The sequence below is a fragment of the Sus scrofa genome, chromosome 11 (assembly GCF_054392235.1).
Source record: "Sus scrofa isolate SSC_HxYL_T2T_F1_AM1 chromosome 11, Sscrofa_HxYL_maternal_Yorkshire_Landrace_v2.0, whole genome shotgun sequence".
Lineage (NCBI taxonomy): Eukaryota > Metazoa > Chordata > Mammalia > Artiodactyla > Suidae > Sus > Sus scrofa.
Genome location: NC_139393.1, coordinates 19,252,838 through 19,278,299, shown reverse-complemented (window position 1 = coordinate 19,278,299; position 25,462 = coordinate 19,252,838). Strand labels below are relative to the sequence as shown.

The window sequence follows — 25,462 nt, the reverse complement described above, 5'->3', positions numbered from 1 at the left end:
AGAGATGGAAGGGATAGAGAGTCAGACAAACATGGAATTTAAATAGAAGCTGACTTTTGATACATTGACTTTTATCTATCTTGGTTTGCTCTCTACAGACAGTTGGTTAATAAAAAATAAATTTCCTTGAATGATCTGTTAACCAAAAAAAGTAGTTAACAGAGTATTATAAAATTTCCTTTGATGAGAATATCTCTTTATCTTGAGTATGTTATATTTTTATATATTTTCAAGGACATACACACAAATGGCAATATATTTTTGTTTTTCAGAGTTGGAGGGTTATCCAGTATATTAATGTCTTATTGATAATGGCAGAACATCCACCACTACTGGATACAACTCAGATTTTAAGTAGTGATATTTCTCTTCTCTCTGCCCCTATTGTAAGTGCAGATGGAACACAACAGGTAAGGAAACTGAATATTTATTTTCTTATGTCTAGTATACATGTATTTCTTTCAGAAGAATGCTCAATCTAGAACAGAATGAGGCATCACAATAGTGGATTTCTGTTAATTCATGTTTTAAGCTCCAATTCAAAATGTTTTGGTTTCATAGGACAATGAAATAATAAGACTATTTTTGAGGTTGCTTGTAACATATCTCACTAATTAATTAAATTTCTCTTGTGTATATTTAGTTGCCACAAAAGTTGGTTTTGTTTTACTTTAGACAATGTGTTATTCCCTGTTTTTTAATTAAGTTTAACCTTGTATTTTAATGATTATTATCTATCATTACTTCAAAGCGTTATGAAATCATGACTTAATTATGTGATTAAATGACTTCTGTATTATGTTACAGTAAAACTTTATCTTCTTTTTCTTCCTATTCTCCTCACCAGAATCTCTCCCAAAAGCAAATACACAATTCTTGGTGTGTTTTTCTTCCAACCCAGAGCTTTATAAATACAGTTCTCTTATTTTGTTGATACCTCATTCCCCAAGTAATACCAAAGGAATCGGAATGGTGGACTTTCATGAATACCAGTTATGCGCCAAGCAGTGGGCTTAATTCTTACAGCTACCCTGGATGGCAGGGGTTTTAATATTGTAAGTGAGAAACAAAGATTAAGGGCATGATAAGTAATAATAAAGAGAAGAAACAATTTGAGTTCTCACTGTGTTAAAGACATAAGAACTAAGCTGAGACCTTCATGATCTTATTTAATTCTTTCAGCAATCCTGTCCCTATTGCAGATGAAAGAAAATGAGTTTCAGAAAGGCTCAAAATCACACAAAACTTTTTGCTCCATTACTTATACTGCTTCCTTGGGAAACTAAGAAAAAAATAGTCATATTTTATTACTTTACAAACTTAGTATCATAGTGGGCAATTATTTGCTTATAAGAAAAGCAACTCTTTTAACTTTGCTATTGAAAAATCAGGAGTGATTAGCTTGAGTTCTAAATTTTTCTGTTGTGAATAAACATGGTATGAAAAGTATATACTGGTTTTGTTTTTCACATGTGTTCTCTTTTTTTTTAATTTATTTTTTCCTCTTTTTTTTAGTGCCACACCTGAGACATATGGAGGTTCCCAGGCTAAGGGTCTAATAAGGTCTAATCGGAGCTACAGCTGCTGGCCTACACCACAACCACAGCAACGCCAGATCCTAGCCATGTCTGTGACCTATACCACAGCTCACAGCAATGCCAGATCCTTAACCCACTGAGCAAGGCTAGGGATTGAACCCTCATCCTCATGGATGCTAGTGAGGCCAGGGATCAAACCCTCAACCCCATGGTTCTCAGTTGGATTCATTTCTGCTACACCACAAGGGGAACTCCTCACATGTATTCTGAGAGCTTTAGCAGCAACTTCATTTCACTAAAGTTGCTTTTTATGGGCAAATTTTAAGTCTTAAGATATTTTTTTCTCTTAATAATCGATGTAGCAAATATTCATTTACTTCAAGCCTCTGGGAGTATCTTCAGTTATCATTGTTGCCTCAGGCAGATCTCAAGCTTCAAGTTGTTTATAGCATTAGAACATGAAAGAATCTATTAAGCAGTTTGTTACAGTACACTGATGTAGTTGCTAAATGTACAGTCTGTCAAAGGGAAGGCAATAGGCTAAAACAAGATGGCGATGCCCTCTCAATACTTACTTCTCTCTTTTCCCCGGATTCTGTTGGCAGGATCTTTCTTGAAATCTTGAGGGCATCATGGCTGGCATATAGCAATAGTGGTACAGGTGGAAAGGAGCTGGGAATAGAGAAGCACATTAGTAAACCAGCTATAATGAAAAGGAATAAAAAGCATTATATATGTTTTTTTAAAAAAGCACATTAGAGCAAGATTTAAAGCATCAGGTGGGGTCGGTCAGTAGCTCTACAGGACAGATTTTTAGATAGATTTTGAAAAATAGATTTCAAGAGGTAGAATAAAGCCTTAAATTCTAGCTAGCAGAGTGCCTTATTGTTTGATAGGGAGATAAATAAAAATGAGTGGAAAGAGCATGGGATTTGATTGATAGACTTTGATTTGGATGACTTAAGACAGATTATTTAACTCTCTATCTATGTTTGCTTCTCTTTAACATGGAGATAGTAATAGCTTCTTAAAGTAGCTGTAGCTGTGAGGGTAAAATGAGTCTGAAGGAGCTCAGTAAATATTTATTGAATTTGAATTGAAACACACAGTAAATGTTTAAAAGACTGAAGAAGCTATAGGTCCGGCAGTCAAGACTTAAGTCAACAGAGATAGTTATAGTAAACACTGGATCAAAAACATTGAGATAATTATGAAGGATACAAACTAAAGTGTAAATGTAAGAGAGCAGACCAGTAGCTGTGGTAGAATGTAAGGAACTGAACAAAAGTAGGTGACAATTAGAGATGGTAGATAACAAAAATAGATAACAGTAGAAAAACAGTCGTTTCTTTGTCCTAACTCAGGAACTTACTGGTATGCCAAGCATGACCAAGTTAGAACTTGCCTGTGATGATAAGACACCACCTGGTTGGTGCCCAGAGTAAAGAAGTAAGCTATACAGTTCCTGAGAGAAGAAAGACTCGTGTATGTGCATAATGTTAAAAATACAGGATAAAAGATGGGTTGTCCCTTGTCTTTACTCTCTTGGGACTATTGTACTATTTCTTGGGACTATGAGATGATTTCTGTTCCATCTCTTGAGATCAAATTAACTTTCTTATGGTTGACCATCCATATTATCTATCTCCTCATCAATATTTTCTAACATTTTATACCAAACATATTCTAAACTGTATCACATTATACTTAGTCTTTTGGGTTATGAGTTATACTAGATGGAATCCCTCCTACCATCATTACTGTCCTGTGTTGCTTTTAGGGAAGCTGTAATAGATATACATCATTCATTTTGACTGATAGCGCCTGAACTATATTTTGTGTTTGAAATATTTTCATTTCCTCTTTTTTTTCCATTAATAGACTTTATTTTTAGAGCTTTTTAGGTTTACAGAAAAATTGAGCAGAGGCGTTCTCTCATATAACTCTTCTAGAGTTTCCCTTATCATTAACATCTTAAATTGGTATGGCACATTTTTTACAATTAATAAACCAATATCGATACATTATTACTAAGTTCCATAGTTGTTTATATTAGGGTTCATTCTTTGTATTGTACAGTTCTGTAGGTTTCGAGAAATGTGTAGTATCATATATCACCATTACAGTATTGTATAGTAGTTTAACTGCTTTATAACTTCTTTGTGCTCTATTATCCCTACCTCCCCACCCCTGAAACTTTGGCAACCACTGATATTTTTTACTGTCCCTGTAATTTTTATCTTTTTCCAGAATATCTTATAGTTTGATTCAGTATGTAGCCTCTTCTTACACTTAGCAGTATGATCTAGAAATTTTTTGTGGCTCTTTCAATATCTCATTTCTTTTTATCATTATATAATACTTCATTGCATGTATTCACTCACCTTTTGAAGGACAGCTTGTTTATTTTTCTAGTTTTTGGCGATTATAAATAAAGACGCTTTAAACATTCATGTGTAGTTTTTGGATAGACATGAATTTTCAACTCATTTGGATAAATATCTAGGAATGTCTTTGCTGGATCATATTCTGAGACTATGGTTAGCTTTATAAGAAACTACCAAACTGTTTTCCAAAGTGGCTATACTGTTTTACATTCTCAAGCATGTGCTTGATTTGAGATTGTAGCTTTTCATGATAGAGCAGGTAAAGCCTTAAGTGCTTGTACTGCCCTCTTAGAACCCCCAAATATGCTTTAGAGAATTTGAGCTAAAGCACAAGTGAAATGCTTTCAGCTTTATTTACTGTTGCTGCCATCAAAATAAAAGTTCAGATACTTGGTTCCTTTTTTTTTTTTTTTTTTTTTTTTTTTGTCTTTTTGCCATTTCTTGGGCCACTCCTGCAGCATATGGAGGTTCCCAGGCTAGGGGTCGAATCAGAGCTGTAGCTGCTGGCCTACGCCAGAGCCAGAGCAATGCGGGATCCGAGCCACATTTGCAACCTGCACCACAGCTCACGGCAATGCTGGATCCTTAACCCACTGAGCAAGGCCAGGGATCAAACCCGCAACCTCATGGTTCCTAGCTGGATTCATTAACCACTGTGCCACGACAGGAACTCCTATCTGCAGGATTTTAATACATGGAAGTGACTGAGTAATGACATGAAAAAGCTAATGCTATTGAATGCAAATTTTTATTATTTTATGTTTCCTAAAAGAAGGGAGCATGCCATGCCATTCTGGGCCACAGGAAAACCATCAGGTTTTGGTCAGGAGGCAGAAGCATGAGCAAGAGGAAAGCCTAGGCCAAAACCATTAGTTGGTATTTCCTCAGAAAAGGCGCAGTAGGGCAGAGTAAATAGCTTAGGTTGGCTGTTTAATACTTGTGGTAGACAAGAAATAACAAGTGTTGACAAGGATATGGAGGAAAGGGAACCCTTGAACATTCTTAGTAGGAATGTAAATTGGTACAGGAACTATGGAAAACAGTACGAGGCTTCTCAAAAATTAAAAATAAACTAACACATGATCCAGCATTTCCATTTCTTGGTATTTTCTAAAGTAAGTGAAATCACTATCTCAGAAAGATACATGTATTCTCCACATTTGCTGCAGCATTATTTACAGTAGTGAAGACATAGAAACAACCTATGTATCCATCAGTGGGTAAAAAAATAAGATTCAGAAGTTGTGGTATATGTATACAGTGGAATATTATTCAGTCACAAAAAAGAAAATCTTGTAATTTGCTGCAACATGGATGTATCTTGAGAGCATTATGCTGAGTGAAAATAAGACAGAGAAAGATAGATACTGTATGGTCTCATTTATATATGGAATTTTTTTAAAAAATGAGAACAGATTGATGATTGCCAGAGGTGGGGGGGCTAAGGGGGTGGGGAAAATGAGTGAAGATGGCCAAGAGGTACAAACTCTGGTTACAAGATAAATAAGTCCTGGAAATATAATGTACACTATGGTGGCTATAGTTAACAACACTGTATTGTATATTTGGAAGTTGCTAAGAAAGTAGATCTTAAAAGTTTTTATCACAAGAAAAAATTTGTAACTGTGTGGTGGTAGATATTAACTAATCTTACTGTGGTAATTATTTTGTTATGTATATATATCAAATCATTATACACTTAATACAATGTCATGTCAATTATATCTCCGTTAAAAAATAAAAAATAAAAAAATAATTCTGGCAGACTGGGCTTTACAGATGGTCTTTAGTTGCCTGTTCCTTGGCCCTGGGATGGTTTAGGGCAGGTGAACTATTAGCTTGGTATACAAGATTTCAGTAAAGGGTTTAGTTGGAGCTGTAGACCTGTAATTGGTTGCTTTGCATTTGAGAGGTGTGCTCCTGGCTGTGCCCTTTGCTATCTCAAAGAATTGGTTAGGGCTGGGGCGGGGGGGCGGGCAGTCTCTCCCGGCCAGCTCAGCCACAAATGCCAGAGCATTAAGAACATAGAAAATAAGAAAATATAGTTAATATAATTAACCCTGTGATGAACAGATGCCAAACGGACAGATACAGAATCTAAGAAAACACAGAACATACTCTCAGCTTACTCTTTTCAAAACCTGTTTAAATTGTAATCTATATATATCTGTGTCTGTATATATGAGTACATAAGACAAATACATGATTAGCATATGTATAAAGTATAAGTCTTATAATTGTCCAGGCAGACTAAAAGATAGAATACTGCTGACATTCTAGAAGTCCCATGTGCTCTTTCTGCATCACAATACCCTATCTAGTAGGAAGTTACCACTATCCTTACTTTTATGGAAATTGCTTCTTAACTTCTCTTTATACTTATAGTTTTGTATCACTAAGCAGTAACAGTTTAGATTTGCCTATTCTTGATCTTCACCTAAATTAACCGTTATTATATCTGTTCTTTTTGTGTCTTGCTGGTTTTGTCCAGCATTGTTTTTAGGATTCATTCTTATTGTTTTATGTTGTTGAAGTTTGTTCTTTTCATTGAATTTGTACAGGATTCCATATATGAATATACCATAGTATATTCATTTATCTCTTCTGTTCTTTTTTAAATTTTATTTATTTTTTTCTGCTGTATAGCATGGGGACCAAGTTACACTTACATGTATACATTTGTTTGCTCCCTTTGTTCTGTTGCGATATAAGTATCAAGACATAGTTATCAATGCTACACAGCAGGAACTCATTGTAAATCCATTCCAAGAGCAATAGTTTGCATCCAGTAACCTCACGCTCCCATCCCTCTCACTCCCCCCTCTCCCCCCGGGCAGCCACAAGTCTATTCTCCAAGTCCTTGGTTTTCTTCTCTGTGGAAATGTTCATTTGTGCCATATATTAGATTCCAGTTATAAGTGATATCATATGGTATTTGTCTTTGTCTTTCTGGCTCATTTCACTCAGGATGAGATTCTCTAGTTCCATCCATGTTGCTGCAAATGGCATTATGTCATTCTTTTTAATGGCTGAGTAGTATTCCATTGTGTATATATACCACATCTTCCTAATCCAGTCGTCTGTCAGTGGACATTTGGGTTTTTTCCATGTCTTGGCTATTGTGAATAGTGCTTCAGTGAACATGCAGGTGCATGTGTCTTTGTTAAGGAAACTTTTGTCTGGATATATGCCCAAGAGTGGGATTGCGGGGTCATATGGTAGTTCTATGTGTATAGATTTCTAAGTATCTCCAAGCTGTTCTCCATAGTGGCTGTACCAGCTATTTCTTCTATTCTTGATTAACATCTTGGCAATTTCTAGTTTGATGCTCTTTTTCTTTTTGATGTGTCAAAAGTCTTGATATATATTCTGGATATAAACCTCTTGTCCATCATCAAATGTTTTTTCTTATCCTTCTAACCATACTCTTTAATGTCTTTTGATGAACAGTTCTTAATTTTAATCTGGCCAAATATATCAGTTCTTTTCATCCAGAATTAGTGTGCTTTTTTTTTTTGTTTAAGAAATTCTTTGCTATACTGAGGCGATGAAAATGTTTTCTTGCATTATCTTCTAAAAAGTATAGTTTTGTCTTGAACATTTTATTCTAAAATCCATTAGAGTTCATTTTTGTGAATTGTATCAAGCATGGCTTCAATTTGATTATTATTCCATATGTATACCAAATTATCTCCTGCCATTTATTGAAATGAATGCCATTTTCTTATTACTCTACAGTGGAATTTGTCATAAATTAAGTAACCCTATATTTGTAGAATTGTTTCTAGATTATTAATTGTATTCCATTGATCTGTTTAATTATCCCTGTGCCAAGAATACACCAAGCCTTTAAATGAAGTCTTGGTATCTGGTAGGGCAAACCATATTTTGTTGTTCTTTGAAATTTTCTTGACATTCCTGGCCTTTGTATTTAACATACAAATTTTAGAATTAGCTTACCAGTACATATGTACACAACCTACTGAGATTTGGATTTGGATTACTTTGAATCTGTAGGTCAATTTGGGAGAGAATTGACATCTTTACAATATTGAGTCTTTCAACCCTTGAAGTTGAAGTTAGTATATCTATGCAGTTATAAATTGTGTGTGTGTGTGTGTGTGTGTGAAATTTCATGTTCGGTTATTCACAAATAAAAATACATTTTATTTTTGTATATTGCTTTAATATCTAGTAAGATTGTAGGATAATATTATATTTTTATTTTTTTAATAATCTGTAGATTTTTTGAATTTTCTGTGTATAAAATATCATATGCATATAATAACTCATTGTTTTTTTCTTCCTTGGTAATCATACACCTCTTTTTACCATTACTATGCTGAGGCATTCTGTGTAATGCTGACTAGAAGTGGTAATAATGGCAGGCATCCTCATCCATGTCTTAAAGAGGATGTTTTTAGCATTTTGTCATTAACCATGATTTTTTTTAATAATTTTTTTATTTTCCCACTTTACAGCAAGGGGGTCAGGTTATCCTTACATGTATACATTACAATTACATTTTTCCCCCACCCTTTCTTCTGTTGCAACATGAGTATCTAGACAAAGTTCTCAATGCTATTCAGCAGGATCTCCTTGTAAATCTATTCTAAGTTGTGTCTGATAAGCCCAAGCTCCCGATCCCTCCCACTCCCTCCCCCTCCCATCAGGCAGCCACAAGTCTCTTCTCCAAGTCCATGATTTTCTTTTCTGAGGAGATGTTCATTTGTGCTGGATATTAGATTCCAGTTATAAGTGATATCATATGGTATTTGTCTTTGTCTTTCTGGCTCATTTCACTCAATATGAAAGTCTCTAGTTCCATCCATGTTGCTGCAAATGGCATTATGTCATTCTTTTTTATGGCTGAGTAGTATTCCATTGTGTATATATACCACATCTTCCGAATCCAGTCGTCTGTCAATGGACATTTGGGTTGTTTCCATGTCCTGGCTATTGTGAATAGTGCTGCAATGAACATGCGGGTGCACGTGCCTCTTTGAAGTAGAGTTTTGTCCAGATAGATGCGCAAGAGTGGGATTGCGGGGTCATATGGAAGTTCTATGTATAGATTTCTAAGGTATCTCCAAACTGTTCTCCATAGTGGCTGTACCAGTTTCCATTCCCACCAACAGTGCAGGAGGGTTCCCTTTTCTCCACAGCCCCTCCAGCACTTGTTATTTGTGGATTTATTAATGATGGCCATTCTGACTGGTGTGAGGTGGTATCTCATGGTTGTTTTGATTTGCATTTCTCTTATAATCAGCGATGTTGAGCATTTTTTCATGTGTTTGTTGGCCACCTGTATATCTTCTTTGGAGAAATGTCTATTCAGGTCTTTTGCCCATTTTTCCACTGATTGATTGGCTTTTTTGCTGTTGGGTTGTATAAGTTGTTTATATATTCTAGAGATTAAGCCCTTGTCAGTTGCATCATTTGACACTATTTTCTCCCATTCTGTAAGTTGTCTTTTTGTTTTCTTTTTGGTTTCCTTTGCTGTGCAAAAGCTTTTCAGTTTGATGAGGTCCCATGGGTTTATTTTTGCTCTAATTTCTATTGCTTTGGGAGACTGACCTGAGAAAATATTCAGGATGTTGATGTCAGAGAGTGTTTTGCCTATGTTCTCTTCCAGGAGTTTGATGGTGTCCTGTCGTATATTTAAGTCTTTCAGCCATTTTGAGTTTACTTTTGTGCATGGTGTGAGGGTGTGTTCTAATTTCATTGCTTTGTATGCAGCTGTCCAGGTTTCCCAGCAATGTTTGCTGAATAGACCTTCTCTTTCCCATTTTATGTTCTTGCCTCCCTTGTCAAAGACTAATTGACCATAGGTGTCCAGGTTAATTTCCGGGTTCTCTATTCTGTTCCATTGGTCTGTCTGTCTGTCTGTTTTGATACCAGTACCACACTGTTTTGATGACTGTGGCTTTGTAGTATTTCTTGAAGTCTGGGAGAGTGATGCCTCCTGCTTGGTTTTTGTTTCTCAGGATTGCTTTGGCGATTCTGGGTCTTTTGTGGTTCCATATATATGTTTGGATTGTTTGTTCCAGTTCTGTGAAAAATGTCATGGGTAATTTGATAGGGATTGCATTGAATCTGTAGACTGCTTTGGGTAGTATGGCCATTTTTACAATATTGATTTTTCCAATCCAGGAACATGGAATATCTTTCCATTTCTTTACATCTTCTTTGATTTCTTTGATTAAAGTTTTATAGTTCTCGGCATATAGGTCCTTTACCTCCTTGGTCAGGTGTATTCTGAGGTATTTGATTTTGTGAGGTGCAATTTTAAAAGGTATTATATCTTTGTATTCCTTTTCTAATATTTCATTGCTGGTATACAGAAATGCAACTGACTTCTGAATGTTAATCTTATAGCCTGCTCTTTGCTGAATTTATTAACCAGTTCAAGTGGTTTTGGGGTTGAGTCCTTAGGGTTTTCTATGTATAGTATCATGTCATCTGCATACAGTGATAGTTTGATCTCTTCCCTTCCTATATGGATGCCTTTTATTTCTTTTGTTTGCCTAATTGCTGTGGCTAGGACTTCCACAACTATGTTGAAGAGCAGTGGTGAGAGTGGGCATCCCTGTCTTGTTCCAGATTTGAGTGAGAAGGCTTTCAGTTTTTCCCCATTGAGTATTATATTTGCTGTGGGTTTATCATAAATGACTTTGATTATATTCAGGAATGTTCCCTCTATACCCACTTTGGCGAGGTCTTGATCATGAATGGATGTTGGACTTTGTCAAATGCTTTTTCTGCATCTATTGAGATGATCATATGATTTTTGACTTTTTTTTTGTTAATGTGGTATATGATGCTGATTGATTTGTGTATGTTGAACCATCCTTGTGAACCTGGGATGAACCCTACCTGGTCATGGTGTATAATTTCTTTGGTATGTTGTTGGATTCGGTTGGCTAAGATTTTGTTGAGAATTTTTGTATCTATATTCATCAACGATATTGGCCGATAGTTTTCTTTTTTGGTGGTATCTCTGTCTGGTTTTGGAATGAGGGTGATGGTGGCATCATAGAATGTCTTTGGGAGTATTCCTTCTTCTTCAACCTTTTGAAAGAGTTTAAGGAGGATGGGCACCAATTCCTCTATATGTTTGATAAAATTCACCTGTGAAGCCATCTGGTCCTGGACTTTTATTTGTAGGGAGTGTTTTTATGACCTCTTCAATTTCATTTCTAGTGATAGGTCTGTTCAGTTGGTCTGTTTCTACTTGATTCAGTTTTGGCAGGCTGTAAGATTCTAGAAAATTGTCCATTTCTTCCAGATTGTCGAACTTGTTGCCGTATAGTTGTTCATAACATGTTCTCTTATGGTTTTTTGTATTTCTGCTGTATCCATTGTGATTTCTCCTTTTTCATTTATAATTTTGGTTATTTGGGTTCTTTCTCTCTTTTTAGTGAGTCTGGCCAGGGGTTTGTCAATTTTGTTTACCTTTTCAAAGAACAAGCTCTTGGTTTTATTAATTTTCTCTATTGTTATTTGAGTCTCTATTTTATTGATTTCTTCTTTGATTTTTATAATTGCCTTCCTTCTGCTGACTTTAGGACTTTTTTGTTCTTCTTTTTCTAATTCGTTTAGGTGGAGGGTTAAGTTGTCAATTTGGGATCTTTCTTCTTTTTTGAGAAAGGCCTGGATTGCTATAAATTTCCCTCTGAGCACTGCTTTCGCAGCATCCCATAGATTTTGAGAGGTTGTGTCTTCATTATCATTTGTTTCAAGGTAGTTTTTAATTTCCTTCTTGATTTCCTCATTGACCCATTGGTTTTTTAGTAGCATGTTGTTTAGTCTCCATGTAGAATATTTTTTACAGATATTCTTTACAAGATTAAAAAGAGTTCCATTCTGTTTCTTGAGTCTTAAGAATTTTTTTTTTTTTTTTTTTTGTCTTTTTGCCCTTTTCTAGGGCTGCTCCCATAGCATATGGAGGTTCCCAAGCTAGGGGTCTAATTGGAGCTGTAAGCCACTGGCCTACACCACAGCCACAGCAATGCCAGATCCGAGCCGCATCTGCGACCTACACCATAGCTCATGGCAACGCCGGATCCTTAACCCACTGAGCAAGGGCAGGGATCAAACCTGCAACCTCATGGTTCCCAGTCGTATTTGTTATCCACTGAGCCATGACGGGAACTCCAAGTCTTAAGAATTTTTTTTTTGCCACAGGTTGGTGTTGAATATTTTCAGTTTCTTTTTCAACATTTCTTGAGATGATCATATTCTGTTTCTCCTGTAAACTTTGATGTGATAATTGCATTGATTTTTTTTGCTTTTTAGGGCCACACTCATGGCACATGGAGGGTCCCAGGCTAGGGGTCTAATCGATGCTACACCTGCTAGCCTATGCCAGAGCCACAACAACACCAGATCTGAGCCACATCTGTGACCTACACCACAGCTCCCAACAAAGCCATATCCTTAACCCGCTGAGGGAGGCCAGGGATAGAACCTGCATCCTCGTGGATGCCAGTGGGATTTGTTTCTGCTGAGCCACAAGGGGAACTCCTGCATTGATTTTCTAATGCTTAACTTGTGTTATGTTCCTAGGATAAACCTAACTTTGTTGTGATGTCTTCTTTTTCATATATTGCTGATTTGGGTATGCTAATATTTTTTCTAGGCTTTTATGTTTGTCTATGTACCTGAATGAGATTGACCTATAATTTGATTTTTTTCTTTAATATCCTGTGTTTGGTAGCAAAGATCTGCTAGTCTTATAAAATAAATTGGAGAGTATACTCTTTTTTCCTTGTTCTCTGGGTAAATTTGTGTAAGTTCAAAATCAGTTCTTTCTTGAATATTTGGTATAATTTATGAAAGAGTCTCCTGGGCCTAGAATATTCCTTGACTTAACTATAGAAATGATGAAATACATCAATCTTATGCTATTAATATTTTTGTGTTAAGTTTGGAAGTGTTGATGTTACTGAGATAATCTGTATTTAGTATTTAAGAAGTATTAAAATGTGAAAGTAAATTTGAGATTTATTACATTTATAAGTTTAATAAGAACTACTTAATTACTTTTTATGATTGTGACCAGGTATTTGAAGCATTTAAAAGAAAATAAATATATTAATCTTGTTAATGCAGATTTAAATGCTTGAAGGAAAGCTGAAGAAAGAAAATATTGTAGTTATAGATGAAAAAAACATGATTTATGGTCATAGTATAGATCCCCAATTTGAGAAATATTAGGGAGGTAGAGTTGATGGAACTGATCATAGAACCAAACATAGAGGGAAGAAAAAATTTCCCCAGGCTGTGTGTGTCTGTCTGTCTGTCTGTGTCTGTCTGTCTTTTTAGTGCCATACCCATGGCATATGGAAGTTTCCAGGCTAGGGGTCTAATTGGAGCTGCAGCTGCCAGCCTATGCCAGACTCACAGCAACGCGGGATCCGAGCCACGTCTGCAGCCTACACCACAGCTCACGGCAGTGCTGGATCCTTAACCCACTGAGGCCAGGGCTGGAACCTACATCCTCATGGATACTTGTTGAGTTTGTTACTGCTAAGCCACCCAGGCTTTTTGAGTATTGAGGTGAATGAGATTATTTGTACTGAGGGAATTTTGCTTTGGTGTGGCAGAAAATGTTAGTAGTTTCTGATTGAACAACATAGTGAGTAGGCTTATTATACCAAAATGAAATTAGTTTACCTTGATTTGTGCTTGTTGGAGCTTTTCAAAGCTCCCAATGGACATCATAATCCCCCAGCTTTTCTTGTCAAGGTTTTCCGTCAGCCTCTTCTTTTCCCCAATTGTTGGCATCACCTCAAGCATCTGTGATGTTAGCCACCTGCCACTGATGATTTGAGACACACTCCCGTCAAGTGAAAGCTGTTTCCTGTGAGAGAGCTCTGTGACTGGTGACTGGTCAAATGCAAGCCCTGGAATAGGTGTTCCCAGGAAACTGCCAGACAAGTCAGATATTGGTAGTTCCCTGGTGATGGGACCTTTGTGGAGCTCTAAACTCATTTTATCGACTTCAGGGGCTGCTAGTCTGCTGCTTTTCATTGCTGCTGTGATTTCGAGGCTCTTCATTTCAAGGCTACTGCCCATGAAGCTGGGGAGAGATAGAGGGAATAGGGCAAATTAGCATGACACGAAGCTCACTTCAGCTGTTTTACTTGAATGAATTGTTGGAAGCCTTTGATTAATTTCCAGAGTTCTGAAAAAGTTGATTTTGACAATTTTTGCCTATATTCTCATTGTTTTTATGGAAGAATGGATTTTCGGGTGGTATCATTCAAAAATAGGGTTTTAATGAAATAAAACATGAAGAAACAGAACAGGTTCTTGTTTGTGTGGACTATAACAGATGTCATTTAAATTTTTTCAATTGACATCTAAACTTACTTTGGAAACAAAGTGTTTTATTATTAGCCAATATGTATGAAATAATCAGTTTCCACGTTATATAAATACATAACTGTATAAAGAGAATAAAACTTTGTTTAAAGTTTGCTGGATGAATGATTGTAAAAAGAAAGCGTTTTTTTCATGACTCAACTTATCAATTCGAAATTCAGAATAAACTGTAGGTCACTAATTTTCTTATTCAGGGGCTTTCTTCTTTTTTGTTGATATGTAATAAGATCTCATTCATCAGGCACTTTGGTTGCATTCTTGATTGAGAATGTTTCAAAAGCATTTATGGAAATTAGAGACAAACCGAAAAGCAGAGCAAGTGAAAGTAAAGATGCTCCTCTCTTTCTGTACCATCTAACACAAATCCTAAAATGTTAGTTTCTGAGATTAGCATTTATCTGATGCTGCTTTGATTAAAATTTTTCTTCTTGGTAATTATGTCTGGTTTAAATGGAAATAAGGGAATTCCAGTTGAATCTGACTAGTATCCATGAGGACACAGGTTTGATCCCTGGCCTCTCTCAGTTGGGTTAAGAATCCACCTTTGCTGTGAGCTGTGGTATAGGTCTCAGATGCAGCTTGGATCTGGCTTTGCTGTGGCTGTGATGTAGGTCAGCGCCTGCAGCTCTGATTTGACCCTTACCCTACATGTGCTGAGGGTGTGGCCCTAAAAAGATAGGTAAATAAATAAAATTTTTCACTAGTAAATAAAAATCAGATATACAATACTTTAGTGATTTTATTTTTAAGGTTGAATATATGAATTAAAACTTCTTATAGCTTAAATACCACTCTATAAACACTTAGTAAATCTTAGAGGTGAGATTACTAAGACTTTAAAATAACAGCTCACAACTCTGTGGCAGTAGTTTTGTGCCTCAGAATTCTTTTTTTTTTTTTTGTCTTTTTGCCTTTTCTTGAGCCGCTACCGCAGCATACAGAGGTTCCCAGGCTAGGGGTTGAATCGGAGCTGTAGCCACCAGCCTACGCCAGAGACACAGCAACGCGGGATCCGAGCCGCGTCTGCAACCTATACCACAGCTCACGGGCAACGCTGGATCGTTAACCCACTGAGCAAGGCCGGGGATCGAACTGGCAAAGCTCATGGTTCCTAATCGGATTCGTTAACCACTGCGCCATGACGGGAACTCTGTGCCTCAGAATTCTAATCCAAACCCTTGCTCATAAAAATTTCACAGTTCAAATTATGCTTTTAACTGCAGCCCAAATTATGCTTTTAACTACAGCCCAAATTATTCCCTTAACTGCTCTGTAGCTTTTTCTGGCAAATTAATATAGCTATTTGGTAGATTATTCTTCTTAGAGACTTTTGGGAAGACTAGAATTTAAGCATTAAGCTTGTCTTCTCTTTCCCATTAGAGTTGGTTTCTCCTACATGTTTGCACTATGCCACTTTCAGGGGCATTTCATGAGAAAATCAAATACTTTTTTAAAAATTCCAGTATTAACCATTAATTTTTCCTTAGAGATATAAATTTGGAATTTATGTATGTACACATATGCCTTTTTTACATATATATATAAATTCCCTTTTTTATATTATTTTCCATCATGGTCTACGCCAAGAAACTGGACATAGTTCCCTGTGCTATAAATAGCAGGATCTATTGCTTATCCATTCCAAATGTGGTAGTTTGCATCTACTAACCCCAAATTCCCAGTATACCCCACTCCCTCCCCCACTCCCTTGGCAACCACAAGTCTGTTCTCTACATCTATGAGTCCGTTACTGTTTTGTAGATAAGTTCATTTGTGCCATAATTTATTATTTTTTATTTTTTTAATTTTTTGTCTTTTTGTCTTTTCTAGGGCTCCTGCGGCATATGGAGGTTCCCAGGCTAAGGGTCCAATCAGAGCTGTAGCCGCCAGCCTACGCCAGAGCCACAGCAACATGGGATCTGAGCCGCCTCTGTGACCTACACCACAGCTCACGGCAATGCTGGATCCTTAACCCACTGAGCAAGGCCAGGGATCGAACCTGCAACCTTGTGGTTCCTAGTCAGATTCGTTAGCCTCTGCACCATGACAGGAACTCCACTTGTGCCATAATTTAGATTCCACATGTAAATGATACCATATGGTATTTGTCTTTCTCTTTCTGACTTACTTCACTTAGTATGAGAATCTCAGGTTGCATCCATGTTGCTGTAAATGACATTATTTTTGTTCTTTATGGCTGAGGAGTATTCCATAGTGTGTATATATCACATCATCTTAATCCATTCATCTGATGATGAACATTTAGGCTGTTTCCAGGTCTTGACTATTGTGAATAATGCTGCAGTGAACATAGGAGTTCATATAGCTTACGGAATTATGGTTTTATCTGAATATATGCCTAGGAGTGGAACTGCTGGAGCATATGGTTACTTCTGTATTGAGTTTTCTGAGGAGCTTCCATACTGTTTTCCATAGTGGTTGTGCCAGTTTACATCCTGCCAACAATGCAGGAGGATTCCCTTTTTTCCACACCCTCTCCAATATTTGTTATTCGTAGACTTATTAATGATGGCCCTTCTGACTGGTGTGAGATAGTACCTCATTGTAGTTTTAATTTGCATGTCTCTGCTAATTAGTGATGTTGAGCATCTTTTCATATGTCTCTGGCCATCTCTATGTCTTCTTTGGAGAAATGTCTCTTTAGGTCTTCTGCCCATTTTTCGATTGGGTTGTTTGGTTTTTGCTATTGAGTTCTGTGAGTTGTTTCTGTATTTTGGAGATTAAGCCTTTGTAGGTTACATGGTTGGCAGTTATTTTCTGCCGTTCCGTTACATCTGTTTTGTAAATAAGTTCATTTGTATCATTTTTTAAAATTCCCCTTACAGATGATACCGTAAGTGTTCTTATGGAATAACTGGGACCAATTTTATGTAATTTTTTCATTTTTAAAGTATATCTTTCTTTGTATTTCCAAGAAAATAAAATTGGCAAATTATCTTATAATTTTTTGACAAATTATTCCATCTTAAAAGTGAATAGCAAAATATTTCATGTAATTCAAGCTATTGTGACTAAATTATAAATTAAAATATTAAATATTTTATAGCATTTTAATAAAATGTGTGTGTATACACACACATACACACTTAAATCTGTTGTAAAAGACAGGATCATTAAACTTTAAAGAGAACAACATCTTAAAGGGAACATAATGATCATGAAATTTTAATGAGTACTCATCCAAAAATAATTGATACTCTATTAAATTAGCTCCTAGGTATTCTACAGTTAAAATAATTTCTAATTATCTAGTTAAGTGACTTCATAATTAATAAGAAAATGTTTCCAGGAGTTCCCATTGTTGCGCAGTGGGGGCAAATCCAACTAGTATCCATGAGTTGCGGGTTTGATCCCTGGTCTCACTCAGTGGGATCCAGCGTTGACGTGGGCTGTGGCGTAGGTTGCAGATGCAGTTCAGATCTGGCGTTGCTGTGGCTGTGATACAGGCCGGCAGCTCTAGCTCTGATTCGCCCCCTAGCCTGGGAACATCCATATGCCAAGGGTATAGCCCTAAAAAGCAAAAAAAAAAAGAAAACGCTTCCAAATGGAAATTATCAACAGAATACTGAAAATTCTCTGAAGTGAATCTGATTAAAAACTTGTGTAATATGAGATATTAGATGAAAAGGAGACCTCTTAAAACATAATTTTTTAATGATTTTTTTTGTAGGTTCTTACATTACCTTAATACAAAGCAAGATTTTTTTTTTGTCAAAAATTATACAGATGTTTGTAGAAATAGAAATTGAATTCTGCTTTTTCAGTTCTTTTTTCTTTTTTTTTTTCTTTAAATGCTCCTCTGCCCCCACTCCCACCCCACCCTGGGCCAGGGGTTGAATCCTAGCTGCAGCTGTGGCATCACCAGATCCTTTAACCCACTGCTCTAGGCCAGGGATCAAACCCACACCACCATAATGACCTGAACTGCTGCAGTTGGATTCTTTTTTCTTTCTTTCTTTCTTTCTTTCTTTCTTTCCTTTTCTTTTCTTCTCTTTTCTTTTCTTTTCTTTTCTTTTCTTTTCTTTTCTTTTCTTTTCTTCCTTTTCTTTCTTTTCTTTCTTTCTTTCGCTGTACCTGTGGCATATGGAAGTTCCCAGTCTAGGGGTTGAATTGGAGCTGCAGCTGAGGCCTATGCCACAGCCATAGCAACACCAGATATGAACTGCATCTGTGACCTATGCTGCAGCTTGCAGCGGTCACAGATCCTTAACCCACAGAGCAAGACCAGGATCGAACTTGCATCCACATCCTCACGGACACTATGTTGGGTTCTTAACCTGCTGAGCCACAATGGGAACTCCTGCAGTCAGATTCTTAATTCATTGTGCCACAGCAGGAACTCCTGCTTTTCAGTTCTCATAGCATTTTCCTTTCAGTAATAAATTTTATGGTTATATATTCAAAGTGCTGGTGTGTATCTTCTTGCCACCAGATAGAATGCTCAGGGTTCAGATTTCTGCAATATATTTGTGTGATTTTTTTTCAACAAAGAACATTTTGAAAATAGGGCAAATATGCACACACATATAAACACATGACAGAAAATTACACAAAAAATTATAAACAGGGTCAGATCCCAGAAAAAGAGTTTCTGTTTCACTATACAACCTTTTATACTACTTGAAAAAGTAATAAATTCACAAGATTAAAAATACTCAAATTTAGGAGTTCCCATTGAGGCTCGGTGATAACAACCTCAATTAAATATCCATGAGGATGCAGGTTCAATCCTTGACCCCACTCAGTGGGTTAAGGATCCAGTGTTGCCATGAGCTGCAGTGTATATACATGCGGCTCAGCTCCCACATTGCTGTGGCTGTGTCTGTGGCATAGACCTGATTTAACCCTTAGCCTGAACTTCCATATGCCGCGGGTGTCCCCCTAAAAAGCAAAAAAAAAAAAAAAAAAAGTGCAGTTCCAAGTGTACACACACTTACAGCACCAAAAAAAAAAAAAAAAAAAAAAAAAGCTCAGGACAGTTACATACCCATTTGGGTTTTTTTGTTTTGTTTTGTTTTGTCTTTTGCCATTTCTTGAGCCGCTCCCTCAGCACATGGAGGTTCCCAGGCTAGGGATCCAATTGGAACTGTAGCTGCTGGCCTATGCCAGAGCCACAGCAGTGCGGGATCCGAGCCACCTCTGTGACCTACACCACAGCTTGTGGCAACGCTGGATCCTTAACCCACTGAGCAAGGCCAGGGATCGAACCCAGAACCTCATGGTTCCTAGTCGGATTCAGTAACCACTGAGCCACAACGGGAACTCCTACATACCCATTTGTTAACTGTGGTTCTTCTCAGGAAAGAGGGATTTATTAGCAAGATGTAGAAATTCCGCTTTATCCAAACTATTTAAAATTTTAAGAATGTCTTTTTATTTACATTAAAACAAACATGTCAAAAAAGTACACAAATCATTTCTGTATGGCCCAATTAAAAAAAATAAAATGAACATAGTCCCCATAACCACCCTCAGATCAAGAAATAGAATTTTACCAGTACCCCCAGGGAGCACCCCCCCCCCAAGCAATATCCCCTTTTTCCTCCCTAAACCAAAGATTAGTTTTGCCTGGTTTTGAATTTTATATAAATAGAATTATACAGTATGTCTCATTTTGTCTCTGGTTTCATTTGCTCCACATCATGTATATAAGATCCATGTTATCACCCGTAGCATAGCATTTGCTGCATAACATTCCATTCTGTGCCCTCAGTTGCTTCAGTTTACCATTGATGAACACTTGGGTGGTTTCTAGTTCTTTATTATCACAAGTAATTCTTCAAGAACGTTCTTGTACACTGCTTTTCTTGCATGCATTTTTGGGGAATTATATATCCCGAAGTATATGGGTTATAAGGAATATATATACGTATTCAAATAACAACAGCTTTTAAAAAAATTTATCTCTACTTATACATCCCAAAACACCTCAAATCAGTTGAACTCTTCCTGTATTCCCTCAAACACCAAGCTTTTATTACTACCACTGTCTGATTGTAGAGGAGTATTATTTTCCCCAAATAGCTGCTGCCCTCCTGTAAGGTAAGATTATTTTTTCCTATGCCCCTGATGGCAAAAAAGGTTTCCAAAGAGGCTGTAGCAGTTTACATTTCCACATGCAGTATATTGTTGGCAGTTGCTCTACAGTCACATCAACATTTGGAATTATCTTTTTCATTTTATCTATTATCATGGTGCCTGCATGTACTGTTTGAATTTTAGAGGAATTATCCACATACCTCCCGTGTGAGCAAAAGCAAATATGCCTTCCTTTTGGTGAATATCTGAATAAAATATCTATTATTTAATTAGTAAGTATCAATTCTAGTCTCTTATATATGCTTGTAAACATATTATTGACCACTTAATGGTCTATATACCTATAAACTACAGAATCTGGCATTTTAAAACTAAAACAGCTGGTAAACTTAACTGGCACATTAATGAGTGCTTATTTTATAAAGAAGAAATATTGTGTTAGCTGCAAAGTTGGCAACAAAGTGCCTGTATACAACAAAGTACCCTGTCTTCTTGGGGATGATTCATGGGACTAATTATAAGTTTAGGGGAATAAAGGAGATTGGAACTATATATTTTTAAATTGCTCAATGAATTTTATTACATTTATAGGTGTATAACAGTCATCACAACCAAATTTTACAGCATGTCCATCTCAAACCCTCTGTTTATCCTCCCAGCCCCCAACCTGTCTCATTTGGAAACCATAAGTTTTTCAAATTCTGTGAGTCAGTATCTGTTCTGCAAAGAAGTTCATTGTGTCCTTTTTTTAGATTCCACATGTCAGTGATAGCATATGACCTTGTCTGACTGACTTCACTTAGCATGATAATTTCTTGGTCCATCCATGTTGCTGCAAATGCCGTTATTTCTTTCCTTTTAATGGCTGAGTAATATTGGAACTATATTTTGATGTAGAAAAATGCAAGTTAAAACCTCAATGAGGATGTAAGTATTAAAAAATCTGAAATACAGTGAGTCTCTGGAGCACTCGAATCCCCCATACACGGGCACAACCATTTGGGGGAGTGATCTGACAATATTTAATAATGCTAAAAATGTGCATACCTAAAATCTAACATAATATACTTCTAGGTGTTTTTCCTACAGAAAATCTTATACATATATAGAAAGGTATAGGTGAATGCCTTCTTATTGCACTGTTTTGTAATAATGAAAGAACTGGAAACAATATAAATATCCAATAGTAGAAAAATGAATGGAATTTGGAGGATACATACAATGGAATGCTAGAATACTATATGCCATTATTCCATTGTATGAATCTATACTGTGGATAAATCTTAAAAGTACAATATTGGGTAAAACAGCAAATTAGAAAGGGACATATAAAATATGATGCCACTGACGTAAACTGAAAAAAATAAGCCTCACAAATCAAAAGTATATACTACTGGATGTATACAAGCATGGGTATTAAGAATATTAAAACAGGAATGAAAAAGATACACTCAAAGTTTAAGGAAAAAATGAGGTATAAACACACTTTTCAAAAGAGCATCTGATGGAACATTATAAATCTGGTAGATTCTGGAAAGTAATGGGTACAAGTCTCTACTTTTCTGTATGTTTTGCTATGAAAGACAAAAACTTAAAATAGTTACAAATAGGGTAATTGATAAAAAGTTTTGAAGTGCTAAGTTTTAGATTTAAGATAATTAGTAATGGGTAGTCAGTAAGATTCCCAAATAGATCAAATTAAATGATGAAAATAACCTTTGAGGAAAATTATTCTGTTTTCATAATTCAGTGAGATGCAGTAGGGAGATATCAAAAAAAGAGGTTGATCCACCCATCAGGCATAAATAATGATAGTATAGAAAATACCAACTTTGAAAACGGAAACAAAGGGGGAAACTTGGTAATTTTTTTTTAAAAAAGAATGAGTATGATGAAGGACTTCCCGCCATATAGCACAGTGGGTTAATAATCTGACTACAGCAGCTCAGGTCGCTGCAGAGGTGTGGATTCAATTCCTGGCCCAGCACAGTGAGTTAAAGAATCCAGTGTTTGCTGCAGCTTCAGTGTAGGTCCAGTCCTTGGCCCAGGAACTTCAATATGCTGTGTGTATGGCCAAAAAAAGAAGAAGAATGAGTGTGATGAGATTATGGAATTTGCAGACTGAAAAGAGTACAGAAAAAAAAGTCCATATTTCTTAACATGGAAAAACTAAATAAAACTCAGAGGTAACTAGCTTATCTAAGGTTACATGCAGAGTGGCAGAGTTGACCCTAGAATCTGGGTCTTCTGATCCCACACAGAGTCACATTGGAGTGAGAAAGGGAAGTGGAATTTAAATTCAGAATTTGAAAACACTTGATTCTAGATGAATGGTGATTCAGTTGATACTAATAAGGCAGTTTATAAATGCCAGCACTTGGCTTGTAGGGATGGTTGGTGAATGCTTTTCAACACTGTTTCCTTGCATTCAATAGGACTGTTCACTGAATCCATATGAAGAAATAATACCAGCAAAAGTAACCACGTAGGTAAATTTAAAAGACAGTATAAATATATTTTTTGTTTTTAATTATTTTTTTTCTCCTGAGTCAAAAGACATTTGCAAAAAGCATTAATTATATACTGTTCCTTAGTAAAGATATAATTAGTATTAAAATAATTGCACAAAGGAAGGGACAAGGAACTGAGCTACAGAGGAGCAGAGTTTCTATATACAACTGAAAATAAGTTGGAATTAATCTGATTTAGATTGTTATTAATTAAGAGGTTAATTATAATCCCCAGGTCCTCTACTAAGAAAATAACTTCCAAAAGATGTAGTGAAAAAAACAATAGAATTAAAATGAAACACTGGAAAATGTTAAACAGGCACAAAAAGGAGCAGTAATGAGGTTGAGAAACAAAAAAGGACATAAATTACATAGAGAAAACAGATTGCAGAATAGCAGTTATAAATGACATCCTGTCAGTAATTTCATTAAATATAAATGACTTAAACATGACAGTGAAAAGACAGAGATTGGCAGAATGGATAAAAACCTGTGATCTATGTGCTGTATCTCCAAGGAACACTCTTTAAATCAAAGATACAAATAAGTTGGAGTTCCCTGGTGGTGCAGTGGGTTAAGGATCTGGCATGTGGCTCAGGTTGCTGCTGTGGCATGGGTTCAATCCTCGGCTCCGGAACTTCTGCATACTAGGGATGCAACTAGGAAAAAAAAAACACAAATAGGTTGAAACGGAAAAGGTGGAAAGAGATATATCATGCAAACTAACCAAAAGACAGGTGAAGTTGCTCTATTAATAAACTAGTATATGGTTGCTAGTAGCAAAAACGTGTTACTAGAGACAAGTTCATTTTCAAATGTAGGCAGTTTATACTGGTAGTTTTCATGTTAAGGTGGTATATGGTGTCATTGAAGTATAATTTGTGTGAACAATAAATTCATTTTCTAAACTCAGTCTTAAAATGAACAAATAAATGGGCAGGTGCTTTGTTAAAAATAAAGTAAAACATTTAACTTTTAGCTGGTGATGTTGTAATCATCCTCTTGACACCTTGAACTTATTTTATTATTTATTTATTTATTTATTTATTCATTTGCTTTTTAGGGCCGCTCCCATGGCATATGGAAGTTCCAGGCTAGGGGTCGAATCCAAGCTACAGCTGCTGGGCTACACCACAGCCATAGCAACGTCAGATTCGGGTCATGTGTGTGAACTATACTTCACAGCTCAAGGCAACGCTGGATCCTTTACCCACTGCACAAGGCCAGGAATTGAACCCGCAACGTCATGATTCTTATCGGATTTGTTTCCACTGTACCATGACGGGAACTCCCTTTGAACTTATTTAAATGCCAGTCTTTAATGAATAGTGGAATGATTAAAAATATATGGATGTTTCAAACCCAAATGTATGACATCTGGATATTTGAAGTGAAGTGATGTTTTAGTTATTGTGAAGTCCTTATAATTTTCTTTCTTTTTTTTTCTTTTTTTTTTTTTTAGGGCCACACATGTAGCATGTGAAAGTTCCCAGGCTAGGGGTGGAATCGAAGCTCCAGTCTCCGGCCTACACCACAGCCACAGCAACGCGGGATCCGAGCTGCGTCTGTGACCTACACCGCACTTATGGCAACACCAGATTCTTAATCTGCTAAGCAAGGCCTGGGATCCAACCCGCATCCTCATGGATACTAGTCATGTTCATTACTGCTGAGCCATGATGGGAGCTCCCATATAATCTTCTTTAAAAATAATTTTATTTTATTTAAAATGGAAAAAATTTAAATGTGACCGTTTAGCAGAACTAGCTTTAGAAATTAAAGATTTAATTGTTGCCAAGCCTCACATGTATTATCATTGGGATACAAGGAGCCTTGTGCCCATGTGACCCTTTTTAGTAGGATTAGTAGGAGAATGAAGAAGTATATATAGAAGTAGTTGAAGAAAAAAATCCTGAGTTGTATAAGTACACACGAAAACATGGTATGTATGTGCACATATATCTGAATATACATACACACATGTACATACATTGTCTATATATTTTTGGAGGATTGTTGTATCATTTTTCTATCATTGTCAGTAAATGAAGTATTCCAGAGTCTAGATGATTAATTAGGATTCTCTTTGTACTGGATTTAGAAGAAATATTAATTATTTTTGAGGGTCTACTGTATATCAGGCACTGTGCTTGTGTTTTATACATAGTGTTTCCCTTAATCCTTCAAAACAAATTTTAGAAAAGAAGACACTAAAGTTCATAGAGTTTAAATAATTTGCCTAAAAATCACACATTTATTAAGCAATAGTGTAGGATTTAAACATTGAATTGCCTGCTTCCAAACACATATTTTTTCTGTTACAGTGCTTTTATTTCTAAAAAGCAATTGTGAAGACAAATGAGCCTAATAGAAAAAAATTTTAAGTATTTTCTAATTATCCCATATTATACCTTGTATTCTTCTATCTTAATGTTGTAATCGGCTTTAACTATCTCCCTTACCAATTCATCCTTGTATCCTCAACTTCAAAAAATGTCTACAATATAGTATTTGTTCATTATTTGTCAAATAAGTAAATTAAATGAGTGGGTAGTTGACAGATCTCAGTTGTTTGTCT

General features: G+C 36.2%; 2 protein-coding genes across 14 annotated transcripts in view; one reads left to right on the top strand and one right to left on the bottom strand.

Annotated features, from left to right (window-relative positions):
• The window catches only part of CAB39L (calcium binding protein 39 like), a 722,245-nt gene that overhangs the window by 302,167 nt on the left and 394,616 nt on the right, over positions 1-25,462 (bottom strand). The window lies entirely within an intron of this gene.
• Positions 1-25,462, top strand: part of FNDC3A (fibronectin type III domain containing 3A) — a 193,726-nt gene that overhangs the window by 42,310 nt on the left and 125,954 nt on the right. For 10 of the 12 annotated variants that reach the window (XR_014819346.1, XR_014819347.1, XM_021065328.2 and 7 more), the window contains exon 2: positions 273-410. Coding sequence is in view for 8 of the 12 variants with exons in the window: in XM_021065328.2 (XP_020920987.1) it covers positions 312-410 (99 nt within the window). In the remaining 4 variants the exon portion in view is untranslated. Of the gene's footprint in view, positions 1-272; positions 445-25,462 lie in introns of all 12 variants that reach the window. The other 2 variants (XM_084981599.1, XM_084981600.1) reach the window with 1 other exon arrangement.